This window comes from Aethalodelphis obliquidens, unplaced genomic scaffold (genome assembly GCF_003676395.1).
Source record: "Aethalodelphis obliquidens isolate GAN/ISIS:26980383/991018 unplaced genomic scaffold, ASM367639v1 scaffold8, whole genome shotgun sequence".
NCBI lineage: Eukaryota > Metazoa > Chordata > Mammalia > Artiodactyla > Delphinidae > Aethalodelphis > Aethalodelphis obliquidens.
The window spans coordinates 64,504,146-64,524,269 of NW_020837952.1; the positions used below are offsets into that span (position 1 = coordinate 64,504,146).

The window sequence follows — 20,124 nt, forward strand, 5'->3', positions numbered from 1 at the left end:
ATGATAAAAACATTGAGGTTCTAGTAGTCAAAAATGCCGGTTGGTCACAGAATAATCACATTTTTATTCTGTTCCAAGGTCTAGCCATGTTTGGTTTCTGCCTGTGGATCTGCTTCCTAAGAGGCAGATCATTCAAGTAGCTTCCTGAGTAGTGGGGAAGTCTCATTCACCTCCAGTTGCTTGCACTGTGCCCCTTCAGGTACCCAAACACAGCCTGTGAGCTGCTGACGTGTGACGTGCCGCAGATCAGTGACAGGCTGGGAGGGGACGAGACTTTGCTCAACCTTCTTTACGACTTCTTGAACCGTGAGCCGCCTCTCAATCCTCTCCTCGCCAGTTTTTTCAGCAAGACCATTGGCAGTCTCATCGCAAGAAGAACTGCACAGGTACTCCTCTGCCAAGCCCGCGAGACGTGGGAGGGAGGCGTGGCTGACGCCGTCGCATCTTGCCCTCAGCCACTGCTGTGTGACCTGTGCATCAGGCTGTGGGGGGCAGGCTTCTGACTGTCCTGTGGGACACACGTGGAGCTGTGTGGGCTGCTGCTGTGGGAGCTGGGATTTGATTAAGAAAGTGGCTTCCCAAGAGAGACTTCCTCTGGCCGGCTCTGAAATAAGCAGCACCTCTGCCACCCCTGGGAGCTGCACAGGGCCCCAAACTAGGCCAGCTCGTCCTGTCACTGACCAGTCATGGGTGAGAGATCCAGGACATACCTGCATCATGGCAGGACATTAGGGTGTCTGCTGCTGCATCTGTGTGGGTGGCAGGTGCCTGTATGTCTAGGGCACTTATTGTTTCAAAGCAAATTAAAGGAAATGCCTAGGACTTCCCTGGCCATCCAGCGGTTAGTATTTCGTGCTTCCACTGCAGGAGGTAGGGGTTTGATCCCTGGTCGGGCAACTAAGATCCCACAAGCCGCGTGGTGCAGCCAAAAAAAGAAAAAAGAAAAAAGGAATTGCCTAGTAATATTTTTCTGTAAAGCAGGGAGTGAACTCGTTTCATTCAGCTGGAGCGTGGGCCTCCTGGAGGCCACATTTGCTCCACGGTTGTTCCGGCCTTGCATCTGCCCTGGTGTGCTTCAGCACTGCACACCGTAGATGGCACAGGAGGGCCATGAGGTTTGCTGGCGCCTGTGCCTGTTACCTGCTTCAGGAGGCGGCCTTGTCAGTCTTTCACCTTTATCCCTGCTCGCCATCCCCCAGGCACTATTTCAAAACAAACCCCAGACGGCTTGTCGTTTCTTTTGTCAATATTTCAGTGTGTATCTCTAAAACATAAGGACTTCCTTTTCTCCAGGCATTGCGCCACGTGGTCGTAACTAGGATGTACGTGTGGTCAGCTTGAATGGCTGAAGTGAGAGTGGTTGAGCCAGTTTGCAGTCCCAGCAGCAGAGCATGACAGTTCCTGCTCTTCCACTTCCTCTCCAGCCCTGACTAATATTATCAGTCGGTTTATCTTATCTCTTCTGATGGTGTATATAACAGCATTGTGCTTTTAGTTTGCATCTCCCTGGTGACTAGTGAGGATGAGAACCTTTTCATGTATTAATTGGCCATTTAGATACTTTTTGTGTGAAGTCTCTTGCCCATTTTCTATCAGGCTGTCTCTTCTTTTTTCATTTGTAGGAATTCTATTTCGTGGATACAAGTCCTTTGTTGATTTTTTTTGGGGGGTGGGGGGCGGTGTGCCACGTAGCTTGCGGGATCTTAGTTCCCTGACCCGGTATTGAACCCACGCCCTCGGTAGTGAAAGCCAAGAGTCCCACCCACTGGACTGCCAGGGAATTCCCCCTTTGTTGATTTTGCGTTGCAAACATCTTTTCCCACTCTGCTTGCTGGGTTTGGTTTTGTTTTTTACTCTCTTAATGGTATCTTTTAATGAGCAGAGAGCCTGATTTTCATATAGTCCAAGTCATAACTCTTTTTATTTGTTTGGTTTTTTTTGTTGTTGTTGTTTTGTTAAGAAACTTCTGCTGACTTCGAAATCATAAAGATAATTCTCTTACTACTCTTCTGTGTTATCTTTTAGAAGCTTTATTGTTTTACCTTCATATTCCTACCTACAGTCCACCTGGAATTGATTCTTGTAAATGGTGTCAGACTGAAGTGTTTTTTTCATACGGTTATTGTCCAGTTGACCCAGCACTGTATTGATAAGGCCGTGCTTTCTCAGTTGCTTCACAGTGTCCCTCTTGTCATAAATCAAGCAATCACGTGTGTATGCATTTCTTTCCTACTGTCCTGTTTGTAATTATGAACACAGCACTATTTAATTACTGTAGCTTTGTAAGTTTTGATGTTCGATAGAATTAGTCCTCTCACTTTGTTTTTCTTCAAGGTTGTTTTTACTATTCTTTGCCTTTTGCATTATTTTAGGATGAGCAAATTTTAGAGTGAGTTTGTCAGTTTCCACATTCTCCCCTGTTCCCCAGAAAAACCTGCTGAAGTTTTGATTAGGCTTGCATTTCCTATAGATTGGGGTTGGCTAATTATGGCCCACAGGCCAAAGCCAGCCCGCCCCTATTTTGTACAAGAAACTTTACTGAAACGCAGCTGCTCCTGTTTACATATTATCTATGGCTGCTTCTGTGCTATAGCAGAAAGCTGAGTAGTTAGGGCTTCTTTAATTTCTCTCAGTAACCAAGTTCTTTGGGTAGAGGTCTTACATAGTTCTCGTTATGTTTATCCTTAGGTACTTGATATTTTCATGTTATTCTAAACAGTGTCTTTTTTATTGAAAAATTTTATTGAGATAATTGTAGATTCGCATGCAGTTTTATGAAAGAACGTAAAGCTACCTTTTGTACACTTTGCCTGGTTTCCTTCAGTGGTGCCATTTTGTAAAATGCTAGCAGAAGATCGCAACCAGGACATTGACATTTCACTTGCAGTCATTTGTGTATGTACGTGTGTTAAGTTCAGTACAATTTATCACTTGTGTAGGTTCGTGTCTCCATCGTCAGTCAACATACTGAACGGTTCTTAAACCATAAGGATCCTTTGTGTTGCCCTTTTATAACTACTCCCACCTTCCTCTGGCCTCTATCCCTTCACCCATCCCTAACCTCTGGCAACCACTAGTCTGTTTCATTTCAGAAATTTTGTTTTCTCAAACTGTTATTTAAATTAAATCATATAACATATAGGCCTTATGGCTTTTTTTTCTAGCATACATCCCTGAAGAGTCATCCAAGTTGTTGTATGTATCAGTAGTATATTCGCTTTTATTGCAGTGTGAGTAGTGTTCCATGGTGTGGATGGAACACAGTTTGTTAAACCATTCACATGTTGAAGGACATCTGGGCTGATTCCAGTTTTTGGAAATATCAATAAAGCTGCTGTTCTAATAATTTATATTCTTTTTACTTTTTTTTTTTTAATTTTTATTTTTAACCATGCCACACGGCATGTGGGATCCTAGTTCCCCACCAGGGATCAAACCCATGCCCCCTGCAGTGGAAGCATGGAGTCATAACCACTGGACTGCCAGCGAATTCCTTATATTCTTTTTTTAAATCTATGTATAAGATCATACCATCTGTGATTAATGACAGTTTTATTTTGTCCTTTATAAATGTTACACTTTTTGTCTCTTTTTCTTGCCTTGTTGCATTGTCTGGAACCTTTAATACAATGTTGAATTGAAGTGGTGATAGTGGGCCTCTGTTTTATTTATTGCCTCTGAGGAAAAGCTTTCACTGTTTTACAATTAAGTATGTTGTTTGTTGTGGAGTTTATTTTGTTTGTTTGTTTTGTTTTTTGGGGTTTTTTTTTGCGGTACGCGGGCCTCTCACTGTTGTGGCCTCTCCCGTTGCGGAGCACAGGCTCCGGACGCGCAGGCTTAGCAGCCATGGCTCACAGGCCCAGCCGCTCCGCGGCGTGTGGGAACTTCCTGGACCAGGGCACGAACCCGTGTCCCCTGCATCGGCAGGCGGACTCTCAACCACTGCTCCACCAGGGAAGCCCCATATTGCTTTCTTTTTAAGAATTTTTGTATCTGTGGCCATCAGTGAGATTGGCTTATAATTTCCTTCCCTTTTCTTTTTTGTTTTTTAATTTTTAATGGGGTATAATTGATTTACAATGTTGTGTTAGTTTCAGGTGTACAGCAAAGTGAATCTATTATACATACACACATATCCACTCTTTTTTAGCTTCTTTTCCCTTATAGGCCATTATAGAGTATTGAGTAGAGTTCCCTGTGCTCTACAGTAGGTCCTTATATAATTTCCTTTTCTTAAAGTGCACATATCAAGGTTTTGGAATCGAGGTTTTATGTCCTCATACAATGATATGGGGCATCTTCTCTCATTTTATGAGAGAAGGACCCTGGAGGAGTCCTGCATAAGATTGGGGTTATTTTTCTTTAAATTTTGGATAGAATTCACTAGTAAAGCCTTTAGAGCCTGGAGTCTTCTGTATGGGGAGGCTTTTAATTGGAGATTTTGTTTCTTTTGACACTCTAGAACTCCAGATTTTCTCTTTCTTCTTGTCAGTTTACGTAAGTGAGTTTTTCAAAGGAATTTTTCATTTTTCCAAATTTACAGAAATTGGCCTAAACTTGTTCCAGATAACCCCTTGTAATGGTGTTTATATCTGTAGGGTGTGTAGGGATGTTCCCTGGAGCCTTCTCTGCTGTTTTCAGTCTTTCTCTCTAATCACGCTTTTCAAAGAACCCCCGCCCCTGCCCCCCACTCCCCAACCCCCCCGCCCCTGTTGCCTCTCTTCTCTCTCTTCCTCCTCCTTCCCCTCCTTCCCTTCACTTCTGGCATGAGGGTTCTGGCATGAGGGTGGTTGGGATCCCTTGCCTGTTCCGTGTCCCGATTGCCCCCAGTAGAGTCCTGGGTCTTTGCAGTGGCCTGGACTTGCAGGCACCTCGTCTCTGTGGCCAACTGAGCCGAGCTTGCCAACACGTGTCCAAGAAGGCCTCTGCCTGGGCTTCTCCCGTCCCTCTGCGCTCAGGCACCACACCCTGTGACTGCACACTCAGCCAGCCAGCTGCGTCGTGTCTTGTCGGCTCTGGTCACCAGCCAGCTGCACCCCTCCGCCTCTGCTTTTCTGAAACCTCAGTCCTTTCCCTTCAGCCACCTGTGGGGCCTGTCAGCTTTCCGGGTTTGTGTCCCCCGTCCGGGAGCTGTCAACTCGGGTGCTGGGGCTGCACTTGTGCCCAGTCTCGGTGTGTGGCAAACTCTGCCAGCCCAGGGTCCTCTCAGGCCCCCACCGCCTCGTGGACTCGCCTGTGTTCAGGGCTCTGCCTGTCATTGCTGGGGGGGCGGCGGAGGGGGCTTTCTTACAGCTCTTTCCACGTCTTTCCATTATTTCTGCTCACTGTTGTTGAAAATGAATCTTTCCCATGGCAGTTCTTGGGGGCAGCATCTCCTGGTGGTCAGGGTCTGCCCTGCTCACCTCTCAGGGGCTGTCTGGTTGCAGGTGATTGTGTTCTTGAGGAAGAAGGACAAGTTCATCAGCCTGCTGTTGAAGCACATCGGCACCTCGGCCCTCATGGACCTGCTGCTGCGCCTGGTCAGCTGCGTAGAGCCCGCTGGGCTCCGGCAGGAGGTCCTGCATGTGAGTGTGTGGGCCCCCTCCTCCCTGGAGCCCCTCCCCGTCTGCGCGGGCTGTGCACATTCTCCGAGTGTGGAGTAAGTGCCTCCTGGTATAAGGAGGCTGGAGCTGGCGAAGCAGCACCGGGGTGCCCAGCACCCCAGCTTTCCACCCAGCAGGACCTTCCCCTCCTGATGAGAACCACTCAGGGGTTCTCGTCAAGGCTTGTATTTGAGGCTGGGTCTGGCATCTGCCCCTTTTCTCTTGTCCTGCCTCAGTCCATTCATCAGCAGAGAGCAGAAGTGGGCTTCCTCACTTGTGCCCCACCCCTAGGGCTGCTAGGTCTCCATTGGGCGCTGGTCCTGTGCCCGAGTACGTGCCCAAGAGGAAACAGTCGCCGAAGAGGATTCCATGCAGAGACGTTTCGAAGACCAGAGTTGGCCTGTGTCTGTCCTGACAGTATTCACAGCGAGAGGGGCTACCCATAGCTCCCTGAGGGCTTTCCCAGAAGAGGGGAGGGTGCTCAACCCCAAGAAGCCCAGGAAACCAGTGCCGGACAAAGAATCTGCTGCTGTTGGGCAGGTGTTGTTTGTAATGCAGCTTAAGATAGAATAAGTAAACCATTGGTTCTTCTTGACGGTTTTCCAGCTCCTGGAATTAGGTGACAGTTGTCGCTCTCAGATTCATAACCCGCTTCGTTATGGAGCGGCCTCCCACTGAGAGTTAATCATAGTAGCTGATGTGGCACAGTGAGAGCCGCGGGAACGTCAGGCATTGCTGAACGTTAGTGGGAAGCCTGCCCTGACTACACTGAGCCCATTTTGGGGTAAGGAAGTGCATAGAGGAGCCGGACTGACCTGGAGCCCGGGCGCTGCAGGGAGCAGCTGGGCTGTGTGCTGGGAGAGCCCCATCGGCGTGGGTGGCTCCAGGCTCCGCTTCGGAGACGTCCTAAAAACAGAGCTCACGTGTGTTTAAGAGTCTGGACCATTAGGGCATGTGGAAGGGGATCCCCTCCTTTACAGTCTTTGGGTCACTCCAGAATTCGGCCACTGCTTGTGCTTTCAGGGTCTGGGTGGACTCACGTGTTGGGTGAAGTATCTCTGTGCCAGAACCTGGCGCGTGGATTTCTGTTGCACTGAAGGACTTTCCTTCCATTTCGTCAGATGTGAGCGGAGTCACTTACAGGCCTCCTTTTCCCTTTCAGTGGCTTAATGAAGAGAAGCTCATCCAGAGGCTCGTGGAATTGATCCACCCGAGTCAGGATGAAGATGTGAGTATGGGCTCGTGGACCCCACCTTTGAGCAGGCGCCCCTCGCTCAGGGCTGGCGGAGAGCGCTCTCCACTGCTGTCTGAGGGGGCAAGTCACTCCTCTCCTCAGATGCTCTTCCTTTAATCAAGCACTGACTTGCAGACTTTTTTTTTCTAAAATATAATACATACATATTATAAAAAAACAGTCTGAATAGAATTGTATGTTATCTATGGCTGAGTAACAGATGACCCCAAAACTTAGTTGCTTATAACAGTAAGTATTTTTTATCTCAGTTTTTATGGGCCAGGGGTCACAGGTCCTCTGCCCAGGGTCTCTCACAAGACTGTGGTCACCTCAGGGCTCAACGAGGGGAGGGTCTGCCCCCAGGGTCACTGGTGGCTCTGCAGGACTCAGTTCCTTATTTTATTTATTTATTTATTTATTTGTTTATTTTTATTTCTTGGCTGTGTGGCATGTGGGATTTTAGTTCCTTGACCAGGGATCGAACCCACGCCCCCTACCCATACCCCTTGCGTTGGAAACACAGAGTCTTAACCACTGGACCACCAGGGAAGTGCCAGGACTCAGCTTCCTGAGGGCTGCTGGCTGAGGCTACCCTTGGCCCCATGCCCCCCGGGCCTCTCCACAGGGCAGCTCGCAGCCTGCTGCTGCGTCCTCTGGGGCAGGCACCTGACCTACAGGTGACAGTCCTCGCCGGCGTGCCGCCGCTGTGAGTGCTGGTTCTAGCCTGCGCTCGAGGAGATGGAGTCTACAGGGGCGTGAGCTCCGGAGGGAGCGTGTGGGGTGGCAGTGGGGCTCCTCTCAGCCCCTGCCCGCTCCTTGCGGTATCACAGTTGAGAGTGTGGGGAATATCCCGATAGGCCTTTTCCTACACGTGACAACTGCACACAGCTGCACACGCACGGTCTCCTTAGCACTTTGGAGAGCGGTGGTCCTGACTCATGTCTGAGCCTTTGCTGCTGCCTGGCTGTGCTGTTTGGGGCTCTTTTGGCCCACGGGCCTGGCCAGGCAGCCGGGCAAGGGTGTCTGTGCTCCAGATCTGGGAAGGGAGATGCCCCTCCACCAGTGTGAATGCTGTGAGCTGACTGGCCCTTTCCCAGTCCCCGAGGCAGCTGGGAGGCCGCGGAGGCAACCTGGCTGCTTTCAGTCTTGCCTAAAACAGTCACGAAGCACTTCCTTCAGCTTGGTTTCCCGTGGCGCGCACGTGAAGGCTGCTTGTTAGGTGCTCCCTGCGCCGAGCCGGTGGCTGAGTTTCTCTCTGACCCTGTTCATCTGCTCCACAGACTCAGCCCACGTGGCTGGCAAAGGCACCGAATCAGAGGTTCTGAATTTTTATGGGCTTAATGTTTCTCTAGAAAAGTTGAGTCCTTTATTTTCTCTGTAGCAACTGTCCTGTTTTCTTGAGCTCACAGGACCCACCCTGTGTGTTAATAGCCGCTTGTTGTGTTAGTACCACAGGCACACTCGCGGTGTCTGTCTGAGGGTATAGAACGATGTCTGCGTGGCGTACTCGACCGTCGAGGCCCCATGGGAGCTCTTGGGGGGCGGCCAGATCTGCGCCCCACGGTGAGAGGCAGGCCAGGCTGAGACGAGCCGCCTTCGAGTCCAGCGCCTCAGCAGACCTGCCACAGCAGCCGCTCTGACCGTGCGGCAGGCCGGCCCTGAAGGCGGCTCTTCATCCCTGTCCTTTCAGAGGCAGTCCAACGCTTCGCAGACGCTCTGCGACATCGTCAGGCTGGGCAGGGAGCAGGGCAGCCCGCTGCAGGAAGCTCCAGAGCCAGACCCCCTCCTCATGGCGCTGGAGTCGTGAGTGTGGGCTGCAGCGCTGGGGGGCCTGGGCTGAGGGCCAGGGACACCGCCACCTCCTCTGATCGTTTCTGAGGAACTCGCCCCGATCCACAGTTAACTTGATGGGCCTCTTTCTCACGGGAGGTGTCTCCTGGCAGGTTCAGAGAATGCGGGCCCCCGGGGCAGCCGTGTCCTAAAAACCCTGGGTGTGTGGCCTGAGCCCCGAGCGGGGCCTCTCTGGGATTCAGGGTGCTGCTCCTTCGGCGGGGGTGGGGGTGGGGTCTGTGCATCCCCCCGCCAGGCAGTGACCTTGCGCGTGTCCGACAGGCAGGACTGCGTGGAACGGCTGCTGAGGAACATGTTTGACGGAGCCCAGACCGAGCTCTGCCTCGTCAGCGGGACCCAGGTGCTACTGACCTTGCTTGAGCCCCGGCGGGCGGGGTGAGTGTCTCCCGAGAAGGAGAGTGCTGCCACTTCAGTGACGGAGGCCCAGGGGAGTGGCCGGGTGTGCTGTTTGTGCTTTTAATGTTTCTAATGATGCAGGTGATCGTGGGGACAGACTGTCCTTGTTGAAAAGATAAACTTGACGGCTGTAAAGTCCCCTTTGACCTTCGCCATCAATCACATCCCCACCTCAGCCCAAAGACACCCCCTGTCGCCAGTTTGCAAAGTGTTTATAGACGTGTGTGCAGAACAGGCACGGCCAGTGGGCTTCCCCAAGGAGTGTCCCGATGAGTACCCCCAGCACGTGTGTGTGTGTGTGTGTGTCTCTGTGTGTATATGTGTGCATATGTGTATATATGTACGCGCGTGTGCGCGCGAACGCACGTGTGTATGTGTGTTTGCGTGTGCACTTCTGTCTGCTCTGTCCTGTCACGTGCCGTGCTGGTGGTCTGATTCCCAAGGAGACTGCAGTTCCCTCATGTCCTTGCTCTGGAAGGAGCTTCACTGTAGCCCCCAGCACTGATAGCCTGTGCTGTTTTTTTAAAGAAAAGGAACAACCAGAAAATAACAAGAAATTGACTTAATCTCAATGGTGAGATTATTAGCAGTTTCTTTCTTTCCCTCTGGTACCCAATACATATTTATTAGTTTATTACCTAAAAAGAGAATTATGATGTTATCATCGTTTAGTTAGAAACCAGAATATTGCTTATTCATCTTTATGAGCCCAGGAAGGCTGGGCCCTTCCCGCAGGAAGTGGGGACTCTGGTGAGTGCCTCGCCTGCGACGCAGGGACAGTGTGACAATGCAGAAAACAGATGAGCCGGTTCATTCTCTCTGCTTTTTTATCCTTTTATGTGGCCTCTTTTATCCTTTTATGGCCAGTCCTGTCTCTCAGCCGAGGAGTGGGGTCGACAGTGAAGGTTTTCAAGGTGGGAGGAGGGAGCAGAGCTGCTTCGAGGGTGTGACGCCCACAGCCCGTCAGGGCCATCACCCGGGCACGGCCCCCACCCCCATACGGTCAGCAGCCTCCCTGGAGACGACAAGTGGGCACTTCGGGAGGGGGTATGGTGTAATGGGACTAGTGTCCCCGTGTCCAGCTGCCTCTGGTCCACAGGATGGAGGGCTTGCTGGACTCCTGCTCTCAGGGACTGGACAGGCTGTGTGCCGTCAGCTCCGGCGTCCTGCGCGGCATCGAGCCACGGCTGAAGGACTTCCACCAGCTTCTGCTCAGCCCGCCAAAGGTAGGTGCCCCGAGCAAAGGTCGGGGGCTCTGGAGACCTCGTGGGCTGGGTTGCTTGCAAGGCAAAGACCCCACTCGCCACCCGGGATGACAAGCATACTCAGACCCCATCTGCCGAGTGTCCATCTTCTCTTTGAAGAGTTGGACAGTTCGCCACCCCCCCCCCAGGCAACTCCTGCCTTCTGACGGGGGTGTCCGAGAGCCCGAGTGCACTGGAGACCCGGCCTCTTGAGTTGGGGGCACCCAGCCAAGGAGTGAGGGGGTCCCAGAGGAGACCCTTTGCTCAGCTGAGCAGCGGTGGTCATGGTGAGGAAGACCCAGTCCCTCTGCACCTCAGTGCCCCGGGCACAGCCCCTTCGCCTCTCCTGGTGCCTCTCTTGGGCACCCGCCGTGGTCTACCATACTGTTTCTTACATATATCAGCTTGTGGTCTGCCTTCCCCACTAGAAAGGAGGACTCATGAAGTCAGGGATTCTGGAACATTCTGCTAATGAAAAGGTAGATGCACTGTGCTCCGTGTGTGGGATCACCCCATCTCACGAGGCCACCCTTGTCGTCAGTCTCCTCCGTCTTATACGCTGAGGTCACATCCCTTCAGCTGGCAGGCTGAGACCAGAGTGCCCTAGGCACCCAGGAGCAGCGGCCCCCCCTCACTCAGTCTTGTGAGCCCTGAGGGGAGCGGTGGGGCTCTTAACCCGACTGACCCCTTGGCTCCTCCTGCAGACCACATTGCCTTGAGGACCCCTCCCCGGCTGGGCCACGTCATGCAGCAGCGGCCCTGGCCCTTCGACCAGGGTCAGGTCAAAGAGAAGCCCACACGTGGGTGGTGATCACACCGGTCACAAGGCTCTAACTGGGCCGTCCTTTTGTGTTTGCAGAAAGCAGCGATCCTGACCACCATTGGCGTGCTGGAGGAGCCCCTGGGTAACGCCCGCCTGCACGGAGCTCGCCTCGTGGCCGCCCTGCTGCACACGAACACGCCCAGCATCAACCAGGAGCTCTGCCGGCTCAACACCATGGGCTTGCTGCTGGTGAGCGGACACCTGCCCCGCCTGGGACCTCAGCGCCCAGGTGAAGGCCTGCCCGAAGGGAGGCTCTGGTTCGGTTCTGGGGCAGGCACAGTCTGTGCAGAGACCGCGTCCTGCCCCCCAGGCTTGAGGCCAGGTCACTGGTGAGGCGCACCGAGTGACGCTGGGACCCGCCTCCGTGTAGGCTCATGCAGGGCTGCCCTGGAAGCAGAGGGAGCCGGTAATATGGTCCCTCCCCTTTCTGATTTCTGCCTTAATAGAGAACTTTGAAGCTCTTCAGCCTAAAACGCCCTAAAGAGCTGCTCCTCGTCCCCACAGTAAAGGCAGAGCCTGTGGGGAGCTCCTCTGGCGGGCACGCGCTGGGGGTCTGAGGGAGGGTCTGCAGGCAGTGACCACAGGGCGCTGCTGACGGGGAGGGGACCTCGCTCAAGCTGTACACGGAGCTCATGCATCCCCAGCCTTCTCCTCAGCCTTGCCCCTGGGCCTCTGCTCCCAGGAAGCTGAAATATCCTTACATTTAAATCTCAATCCCAGAAGGAGCTGCCTTGGACCTGGGCCTGAAGGACTGCCTGCCTCAGGAGTCCTTCCAGCGTTTGGAAGTCACTGGGCTCTGCTGTGACTGTAGAGCCTGGATGTGGGTCAGAGGGCGACTAGGAAAGACCTCAGTCATTTCTTTTCCTCTCCTCCGAGAAAGTTCTCTCTCTCCCACTCCCCCTTTCTACTTTTCATTTATTGTGGCAAAATATATGTAACATGAAATACACCATTTTAATAACTTGCAAGCATATGGTTCAGCGTTCACGTTGTTGTATAACCATTACCACGATCTCCAGGACTTTCTCATCTTCTCCAGCTCTGAGCATTAAACACTCGGTCCTCATCCCCCCGCCAGTCCCCAGCCCTGGCACCCACCCTTCTACTTTCTGTCTCTATGGATCCGACTATTCCAGGGATTCCTATGTAAGTGGAATCAAACAGTATATCGCCTTTTCTGTCTGGCTTATTTCACTTAGTATAATGTTCATCCATGTGGTAGCATGTGTCACAATTTCTTTCCTTTTTAAGGCTGAATGATATTTCATTGTATGGATGTACTGCGTTTTGCTTATCCGTTCATATCCTTTTTAAGGCTGAATGATATTTCATTGTATGGATGTACTGCGTTTTGCTTATCCGTTCATATGTTGGTGGACAATTGGGTTGCTTCCACATTTTGGCTATTTTTAATAATGCTGCTATAAACATGGATGTACAAATATCTGTTTCAGCCCCTGCTTTCACTTCTGACTACATACCTAGAAGTGGAATTGATGGGTCATACAGTAATTCTATGTTCAGCTTTTTGAGGCACCCACACACTGTTTTCCCCAGTGGGTACACTGTTTTACATTCACACCAGCAATGTATGAGGGTTCCAATTTCGTCACTAACACGTGTTTTCCATGTTTTTGATAATAGCCATCCAGATGGGTTTGAGGTGGTACCTCACTGTTTTGATTTGCGTTTCCTTAGTGATTAGTGATGCTGAGCATTTTTTCATGTGCTTTTGCTGGCCATTTGTGTATCTTCTTTGGAGAACTGTCTGTTCAAGTCCTCTGCCCATTTTTGAATTGGGTTGTTCGTTTTGTTGTTGTTGTTGAATTGAAGGAGTTCTTTATATATTCTGGATATTAAGCGCTTAGATACATGATTTGCAAATATTTTCTCCCATTCTGTGAGTTGTCTTTTTGCCCTCTTGATGGTGTCCTCTGACGCACAAAGGTTTTCATTTTGATGAAGTCCAGTTTATCTGTTTTTTTTCTTTTTTTTAATTAAGTATTTTATTTATTTTTGGCTGCGTTGGGTCTTTGTTGCTGTGCGTGGGCTTTCTCTAGTAGCAGTGAGTGGGGGGCTGCTCTTAGTTGTGGTACGTGAGCTTCTCATTGTGGTGGCTTCTCTTGTTGTGGAGCACGGGCTCTAGGCGTGCAGGCTTCAGTAGTTGTGGCTCGTGGGCTCTAGAGTGCAGGTTCAGTAGTTGTGGCACACGGGCTTAGTTGCTCTGCGGCATGTGGGATCTTCCGGACCAGGGCTCGAACCCTTGTCCCCTGCATTGGCAGGCGGATTCTTAACCACTGCGCCACCAGGGAAGTCGCAAGTTTATCTGTTTTTTTCTTTTGTTTCTTGTGCATTTGGTGTCATACCTATACCTAAGAAATCATTGCCAAATCCACTGTCATGCAACTTTCCCCCTGTGTTTTCTTCTAAGTACTTTATAGTTTTAGCTCTTTCGGGTCTTTGGTCCATTTTGAGTTTGTACATCTATGCAGTGTAAGGTAAGGGTCCAGCTTCATTCTTTTGCATGTGGATATCACAGCACCATTTGTTTTGTTTTGTTTTTTGAATGTAAGTTTCATGTGTAGGTTATATTTCTACTTCTTCATACCCTATTGCATGCTCACCACCAAAGATTTAGTTTCCATCTGTCACCATACAGCTGATCCCCTTTACCCATTTCGTCCTCCTCCCTACCCCACCCCTTACCACTGGTAACCACTACTCTGTATCTACATGTTTGTTTTTGTTTGGTTTGTTTATTTTGTTTGTTTTTCATTGATGAAATTATATGGTATTTGTCTTTCTCCATCTGACCTACTTCATTTAGCATAATACCCTCTAGGTCCATCCATGTTGCTGCAAATGGCATTATGTCATTCTTTTTTATGGCTGAGTGATACTCCATTGTATATATGTACCACATCTTCTTTATCCATTCATCTGTTTATGGGCATTTAGGTCATTTCCATATCTTGGTTATTGTAAATAATTCTGCAGTGAACATGGAGGGGCATATATCTTTTAAAATTAGTGTTTTTGTATTCTTTGGGTAAATAGGAATGGAATTGTTGGATCATATGATTGTTCTATTTTTAATTTTTTGAGGAACGTCCACACTGTGTTCCACAGTGGTTGCACCAGTTTACACTCCCACCACCAGTGCACAAGGTCCTCTCTTCTCTCCATCCTCGCCAACACTTGTTATTTCCTTCAGCACCTTTTGTTGAAAACACTGTCCTTTTCCCACTGAATGATCTTGGCACCCTTGTTGAAAATAAATTGACCATATGTGTGAAGATTTAGTTCTTTGGATTATTTATTGTTAGTGGGAAAAAATGCAACAGAGTTTTGTGTGTTGATCTTTTATCCTGGAACTTGGCTGAATTTGTTTATTTGCTCTAACAGTTCATGTGGAATTTGTACAATTTTCTGCATATAAGATTGTATCATCTGTGAACAGAGATAATTTTATTTCTTTCCAATTTAGATGCCCTTTATTTTTATTTTTTTAAATTTTTAAATTTTATTTTTTATAAGCAGGTTCTTACTAGTTATCCATTTTATACACATCAGTGTACATGTCAATCCCAATCTCCCAATTCATCCCCCACCCCACCCCCCGTCGCTTTCCCCCCTTGGTGTCCATATGCTTGTTCTCTACATCTGTGTCTCTATTTCTGCCCTGCAAACTGGTTCCTCTGTACCATTTTTCTAGGTTCCACTTATATGCATTAATATACAATATTTGTTTTTCTCTTTCTGACTTACTTTACTCTGTATGACAGTCTCTAGATTCATCCACGTCTCTACAAAGGACCCAGCTTCGTTCCTTTTTATGGCTGAGTAATATTCCATTGAATATATGTACCACATCTTCTATATCCATTCGTCTGTCGATGGGCATTTAGGTTGCTTCCGTGACCTGGCAATTGTAAATTGTGCTGCAGTGAACATTGGGGTGCATGTGTCTTTTTGAATTATGGTTTTCTCAGGGTATATGCCCAGTAGTGGGATTGCTGGGTCATATGGTAATTCTACTTTTAGTTTTTTAAGGAACCTCCATACTGTTCTCCATAGCGGCTGTATCAATTTATATTCCCACCAACAGTGCAAGAGGGTTCCCTTTTCTCCACACCCTCTCCAGCATTGGTGGTTTGTAGATTTTCTGATGATGCCCGTTCTAACTGATGTGAGGTGATACCTCATTGTAGATTTGATTTGCATTTCTCTAATGATTAGTGATGTTGAGCAGCTTTTCATGTGCTTCTTGGCCATCTGTATGTCCTCTTTGGAGAAATGTCTATTTAGGTCTTCTGCCCATTTTTGGATTGGGTTCTTTGTTATTTTAATATTGAGTTGCATGAGCTGTTTATATATTTTGGAGATTAATCCTTTGTCCGTTGATTCATTTGCAAATATTTTCCCCCATTCTGAGGGTTGTTTTTTTGTCTTGTTTGTAGTTTCCTTTGCTTTGCGAAAGCTTTTAAGTTTCGTTAGGTCCTATTTGTTTATTTTTGTTTTTATTTCCATTACTCTGGGATGTGGATCAAAAAAGATCTTGCTGTGATTTATGTCAAAGTGTTCTTCTTATGTTTCCCTCTAAGAGTTTTATAGTGTCCAGTCTTATATTTAGGTCTCTAATCCATTTTGAGTTTATTTTTGTGTATGGTGTTAAGGAGTGTACTAATTTCAGTCTTTGACATGTAGTTTCCAGTTTTGCCAGCACCACTTATTGAAGAGACTGTCTTTTCTCCATTGTATATCCTTGCCTCCTTTGTCATAGATTAGTTGACCATAGGTGTGTGGGTTTATCTTTGGGCTTTCTATCCTGTTCCATTGATCTATATTTCTGTTTTTGTGCCAGTATCATACTGACTTGATTACTGTAGCTTTGTAGTATAGTCTGAAATCAGGGAGTCTGATTCCTCCGCTCCTTTTTTTTTTCCTCAAGACTCCCTTGGCTATTCGGGATCTTTTGTGTCTCCATACAAATTTTAAGATTTTTTGTTCTAGTTCTGTAAAAAATGCCATTGGTAATTTGATAGGGATTGCATTGAATCTGTAGATTGCTTATGGTCATTTTCACAGTACTGATTCTTCCAACCCAAGAATATGGTATATCTCTCCATCAGTTTGTGTCATCTTTGATTTCTTTCACCAGTGTCTTATAGTTTTCTGAGTACAGGTCTTTTACCTTCTCACGTAGGTTTATTCCTAGGTATTTTATTCTTTTTGTTGCAGTGGTGAATGGGATTTACCCTTAATTTCTCTTTCTGATCTTTTGTTGTTAGTGTATAGGGATGCAAGAGATTTCTGTGCATTAATTTTGTATCTTGCAACTTTACCCAATTCATTGATTAGCTCTAGTAGTTTTCTGGTGGCATCTTTAGGATTCTGTATGTATAGTATCATGTCATCTGCAAACAGTGACAGTTTTACTTCTTCTTTTCCAATTTGTATTCCTTTTATTTCTTTTTCTTCTCTGATTGCCATGGCTAGGACTTCCAAAACCATGTTGAGTAATAGTGGTGAGAGTGGACATCTGTGTCTTGTTCCTGATCTTAGAGGAAATGCTTTCAGTTTTTCACCATTGAGAATGATGTTTGCTGTGGGTTTGTCGTATGTGGCCTTTATTATGTTGAGGTAGGTTCCCTCTCTGCCCACTTTCTGGGGAGTTTTTGTCATAAATGGGTGCTGAATTTTGTCAAAGCTTTTTCTGCATCTGTTGAGACGATCATACGGTTTTTATTCTTCAGGTTGTTAATACGGTGTATCACGTTGATTGAGTGCATATATCGAAGAATCCTTGCATCCCTGGGATAAATCCCACTTGATCATGGTGTATGATCCTTTTAATGTGTTGTTGGATTCTGTTTGCTAGTATTTTGTTGAGGAGTTTTGCATCTATATTCATCAGCAATGTTGGTCTGTAATTTTCTTTTTTTGTAGTGTCTTTGTTTGGTTTTGGTATCAGGGTGATGGTGGCCTCATAGAATGAGTTTGGGAGTGTTCCTTCCTTTGCAGTTTTTTGGAAGAGTTTGAGATGAATAGGTGTTAGCGCTTCTCTAAATGTTTGATAGAAATTACCTGTGAAGCCATCTGGTCCTGGACTTTTGTTCGCTGGAAGATTTTAAATCACAGTTTCAATTTCACTACTTGAAACGGAAAGTAATTCTGTTCATATTTTCTGTTTCTTCCTGGTTTAGTCTTGGAAGGTTATACCTTCCTAAGAATGTGTCAGTTTCTTCCAGGTTGTCCATTTTATTGGCATAGAGTTGCTTGTAGTAGTCTCTGAGGATGCTTTGTATTTCTGCAGTGTCCGTTGTAACTTCTCGTTTTTCATTTCTAATTTTATTGATTTGAGTCCTCTATCTCTTTTTCTTGATGAGTCTGGCTAAGGGTTTATCAATTTTGTTTATCTTCTCAAAGAACCAGCTTTTAGTTTTATTGATCTTTGCTGTTGTTTTCTTTGTTTCTCTTTCTTTTATTTCTGCTCTGATCTTTACGATTTCTTTTCTTCTACTAACTTTGGGTTTTGTTTGTTCTTCTTTCTCTAGTTGCTTTAGGTGTAAGGTTAGATTGTTTATTTGAGATGTTTCTTGTTTCTTGAGGTAGGCTTGTATAGCTATAAACTTCCCTCTTAGAACTGCTTTTGCAGCATCCCATAGGTTTTGGATCATCGTGTTTTCATTGTCATTTGTCTCCAGGTATTTTTTTATTTCCTTTTTGATTTCTTCAGTGATCTCTTGGTTATTTAGTAACGTGTTGTTTAGCCTCAATGTGTTTGTGTTTTTTACGTTTTTTTCCCTGTAATTCATTTCTGATCTTCAGTGTTGTGGTCGGAAAAGATGCTTGATATGATTTCAGTTTTCTTAAATTTACCGAGGCTTGATTTGTGACCCAAGATGTGATCTATCCTGGAGAATGTTCCGTGCGCACTTGAGAAGAAAGTGTGATCTGCTGTTTTGGGGTAGAACGTCCTATAAATATCAATTAAATCTGTCTGATCTATTGTGTCATTTAAAGCTTGTGTTTCCCTGATAATTTTCTGTCTGGATGATCTGTCCATTGGTGTAAGTGAGGTGTTAAAGTCCCCCACTATGATTGTGTACTGTCGATTTCCTCTTTTATAGCTGTTAGCAGTTGCCTTACGTGTTGAGGTGCTCCTATGTTGGGTGCATATATATTTATAACTGTTATGTCTTCTTGATCCCTTGATCATTATGTGGCGTCCTTCCTTGTCTCTTGTAACAGTCTTTATTTTAAAGTCTGTTTTATCTGATATGAGTATTACTACTCCAGCTTTCTTTTGATTTCCATTTGCATGGAATATCTTTTTCCATCCCCTCACTTTCAGTCTGTATGTGTCTCTAGGTCTGAAGTGGGTCTCTTGTAGACAGCATATATATGGGTCTTGTTTTTGTATCCATTCAGCGAGCCTGTGTCTTTTGGTTGGAGCATTTAATCCATTCACGTTTAAGGTACTTATCGATATGTACCTGTTACCATTTTCTTAATTGTTTTGGGTTTGATTTTGTAGGTTCTTTTCTTGTCTTGTGTCTCTCACTTAGAGAAGTTCCTTTAGCATTTGTTGTAGAGCTGGTTGGTGGTGCTGAATTCTCTTAGCTTTTCCTTGTCTGTAAAGCTTTTGATTTCTCCCTTGAACCTGAATGAAATCCTTGCCGGGTAGGGTAATCTTGGTTGTAGGTTCTTCCCTTTCATCACTTTAAATATATCGTGCCACTCCCTTCTGGCTTTTAGAGTTTCTAAAAAAAAATCAGCTGTTAACAGCTGAGAAATCAGCTGTTAACCTTATAGGAGTTCCCTTGTATGTTATTTGTTGTTTTTCCTTTGTTGCTTTCAATAATTTTTCTTTGTCTTTAATTTTTGCCAGTTTGATTACTATGTGTCTCGGCGTGTTTCTCCTTGGGTTTATCCTGTATGGGACTCTCTGTGCTTCCTGGACCTGGGTGGCTATTTCCTTTCCCATGTTAGGGAAGTTTTCGACTAAAATCTCTTCAAATATTTTCTCGGGTCCTTCCTCTCTCTCTTCTCCTTCTGGGACCCTATAATGTGAATGTTGTTGCGTTTAACGTTGTCCCAGAGGTCTCCTAGGCTGTCTTCGTCTCTTTTCATTCGTTTTTCTTCATTCTGTTCTATGGCAGTGACTTCCACCATTCTGTCTTCCAGTTCACTTATCCGTTTTTCTGCCTCAGTTATTCTGCTATCGAGTCCTTCTAGTGTATTTTTCATTTTAGTTATTGTGTTGTTCATCTGTTTGTTTGTTCTTTAATTTTTCTACATCTTTGTTAAACATTTCTTGCATCTTCTCGATCTTTGCCTCCATTCTTTTCTGAGGTCCTGGATCATCTTCACTGTCATTATTCTGAATTCTTTTTCTGGCAGGTTGCCTATCTCCACTTCATTTAGTTGTTTTTCTGGGGTTTTATCTTGTTCCTTCATCTGGTACATAGCCCTCTGCCTTTCATCTTGTCTTTCTTTCTGTGAATGTGGTTTTCCTTCCACAGGCTGCAGGATTGTAGTTCTTCTTGCTTCTGCTGTCTGCCCTCTTAGATGAGGCTATCTAAGAGGCTTGTGCAAGCTTCCTGATGGGAGGGACTGGTGGTGGTTAGAGCTGACTGTTGCTCTGGTGGGCAGAGCTCAGTAAAAGTTTAATCCACTTGTCTGCTGATGGGTGGGGCTGGGTTCCCTCCCTGTTGGTTGTTTGGCCTGAGGCGACCCAGCACTGGAGCCTCTGCGCTCTTTGGTGGCGCTAGTGGTGGACTCCGGGAGGTCTCACGCCAAGGAGTAACTTCCCAGAACTTCTGCTGCCAGTGTCCTTGTCCCCATGGTGAACCACAGCCACCCCCTGCCTCTGCAGAAAACCCTCCAACACCAGCAGGTAGGTCTGGTTCAGTCTCCTTTGGGGTCACTGCTCCTTCCCCTGGGTCCCGAGGTGCACACTACTTTGTGTGTGCCCTCCACTAGTGGAGT

At 47.1% G+C, this 20,124-nt stretch overlaps 1 protein-coding gene across 12 annotated transcripts in view; it reads left to right on the forward strand.

Annotated features, from left to right (window-relative positions):
• Positions 1-20,124, forward strand: part of PPP6R2 (protein phosphatase 6 regulatory subunit 2) — an 83,417-nt gene that overhangs the window by 51,064 nt on the left and 12,229 nt on the right. For 9 of the 12 annotated variants that reach the window (XM_027108142.1, XM_027108139.1, XM_027108132.1 and 6 more), the window contains 8 exons: positions 200-386; positions 5,427-5,564; positions 6,745-6,810; positions 8,507-8,619; positions 8,929-9,042; positions 9,931-10,065; positions 10,163-10,289; positions 11,167-11,319. In XM_027108142.1, coding sequence (XP_026963943.1) covers positions 200-386; positions 5,427-5,564; positions 6,745-6,810; positions 8,507-8,619; positions 8,929-9,042; positions 9,931-10,065; positions 10,163-10,289; positions 11,167-11,319 — 1,033 coding nt within the window. The remainder of the gene's footprint in view (positions 1-199; positions 387-5,426; positions 5,565-6,744; positions 6,811-8,506; positions 8,620-8,928; positions 9,043-9,930; positions 10,066-10,162; positions 10,290-11,166; positions 11,320-20,124) is intronic. The other 3 variants (XM_027108140.1, XM_027108141.1, XM_027108143.1) reach the window with 2 other exon arrangements.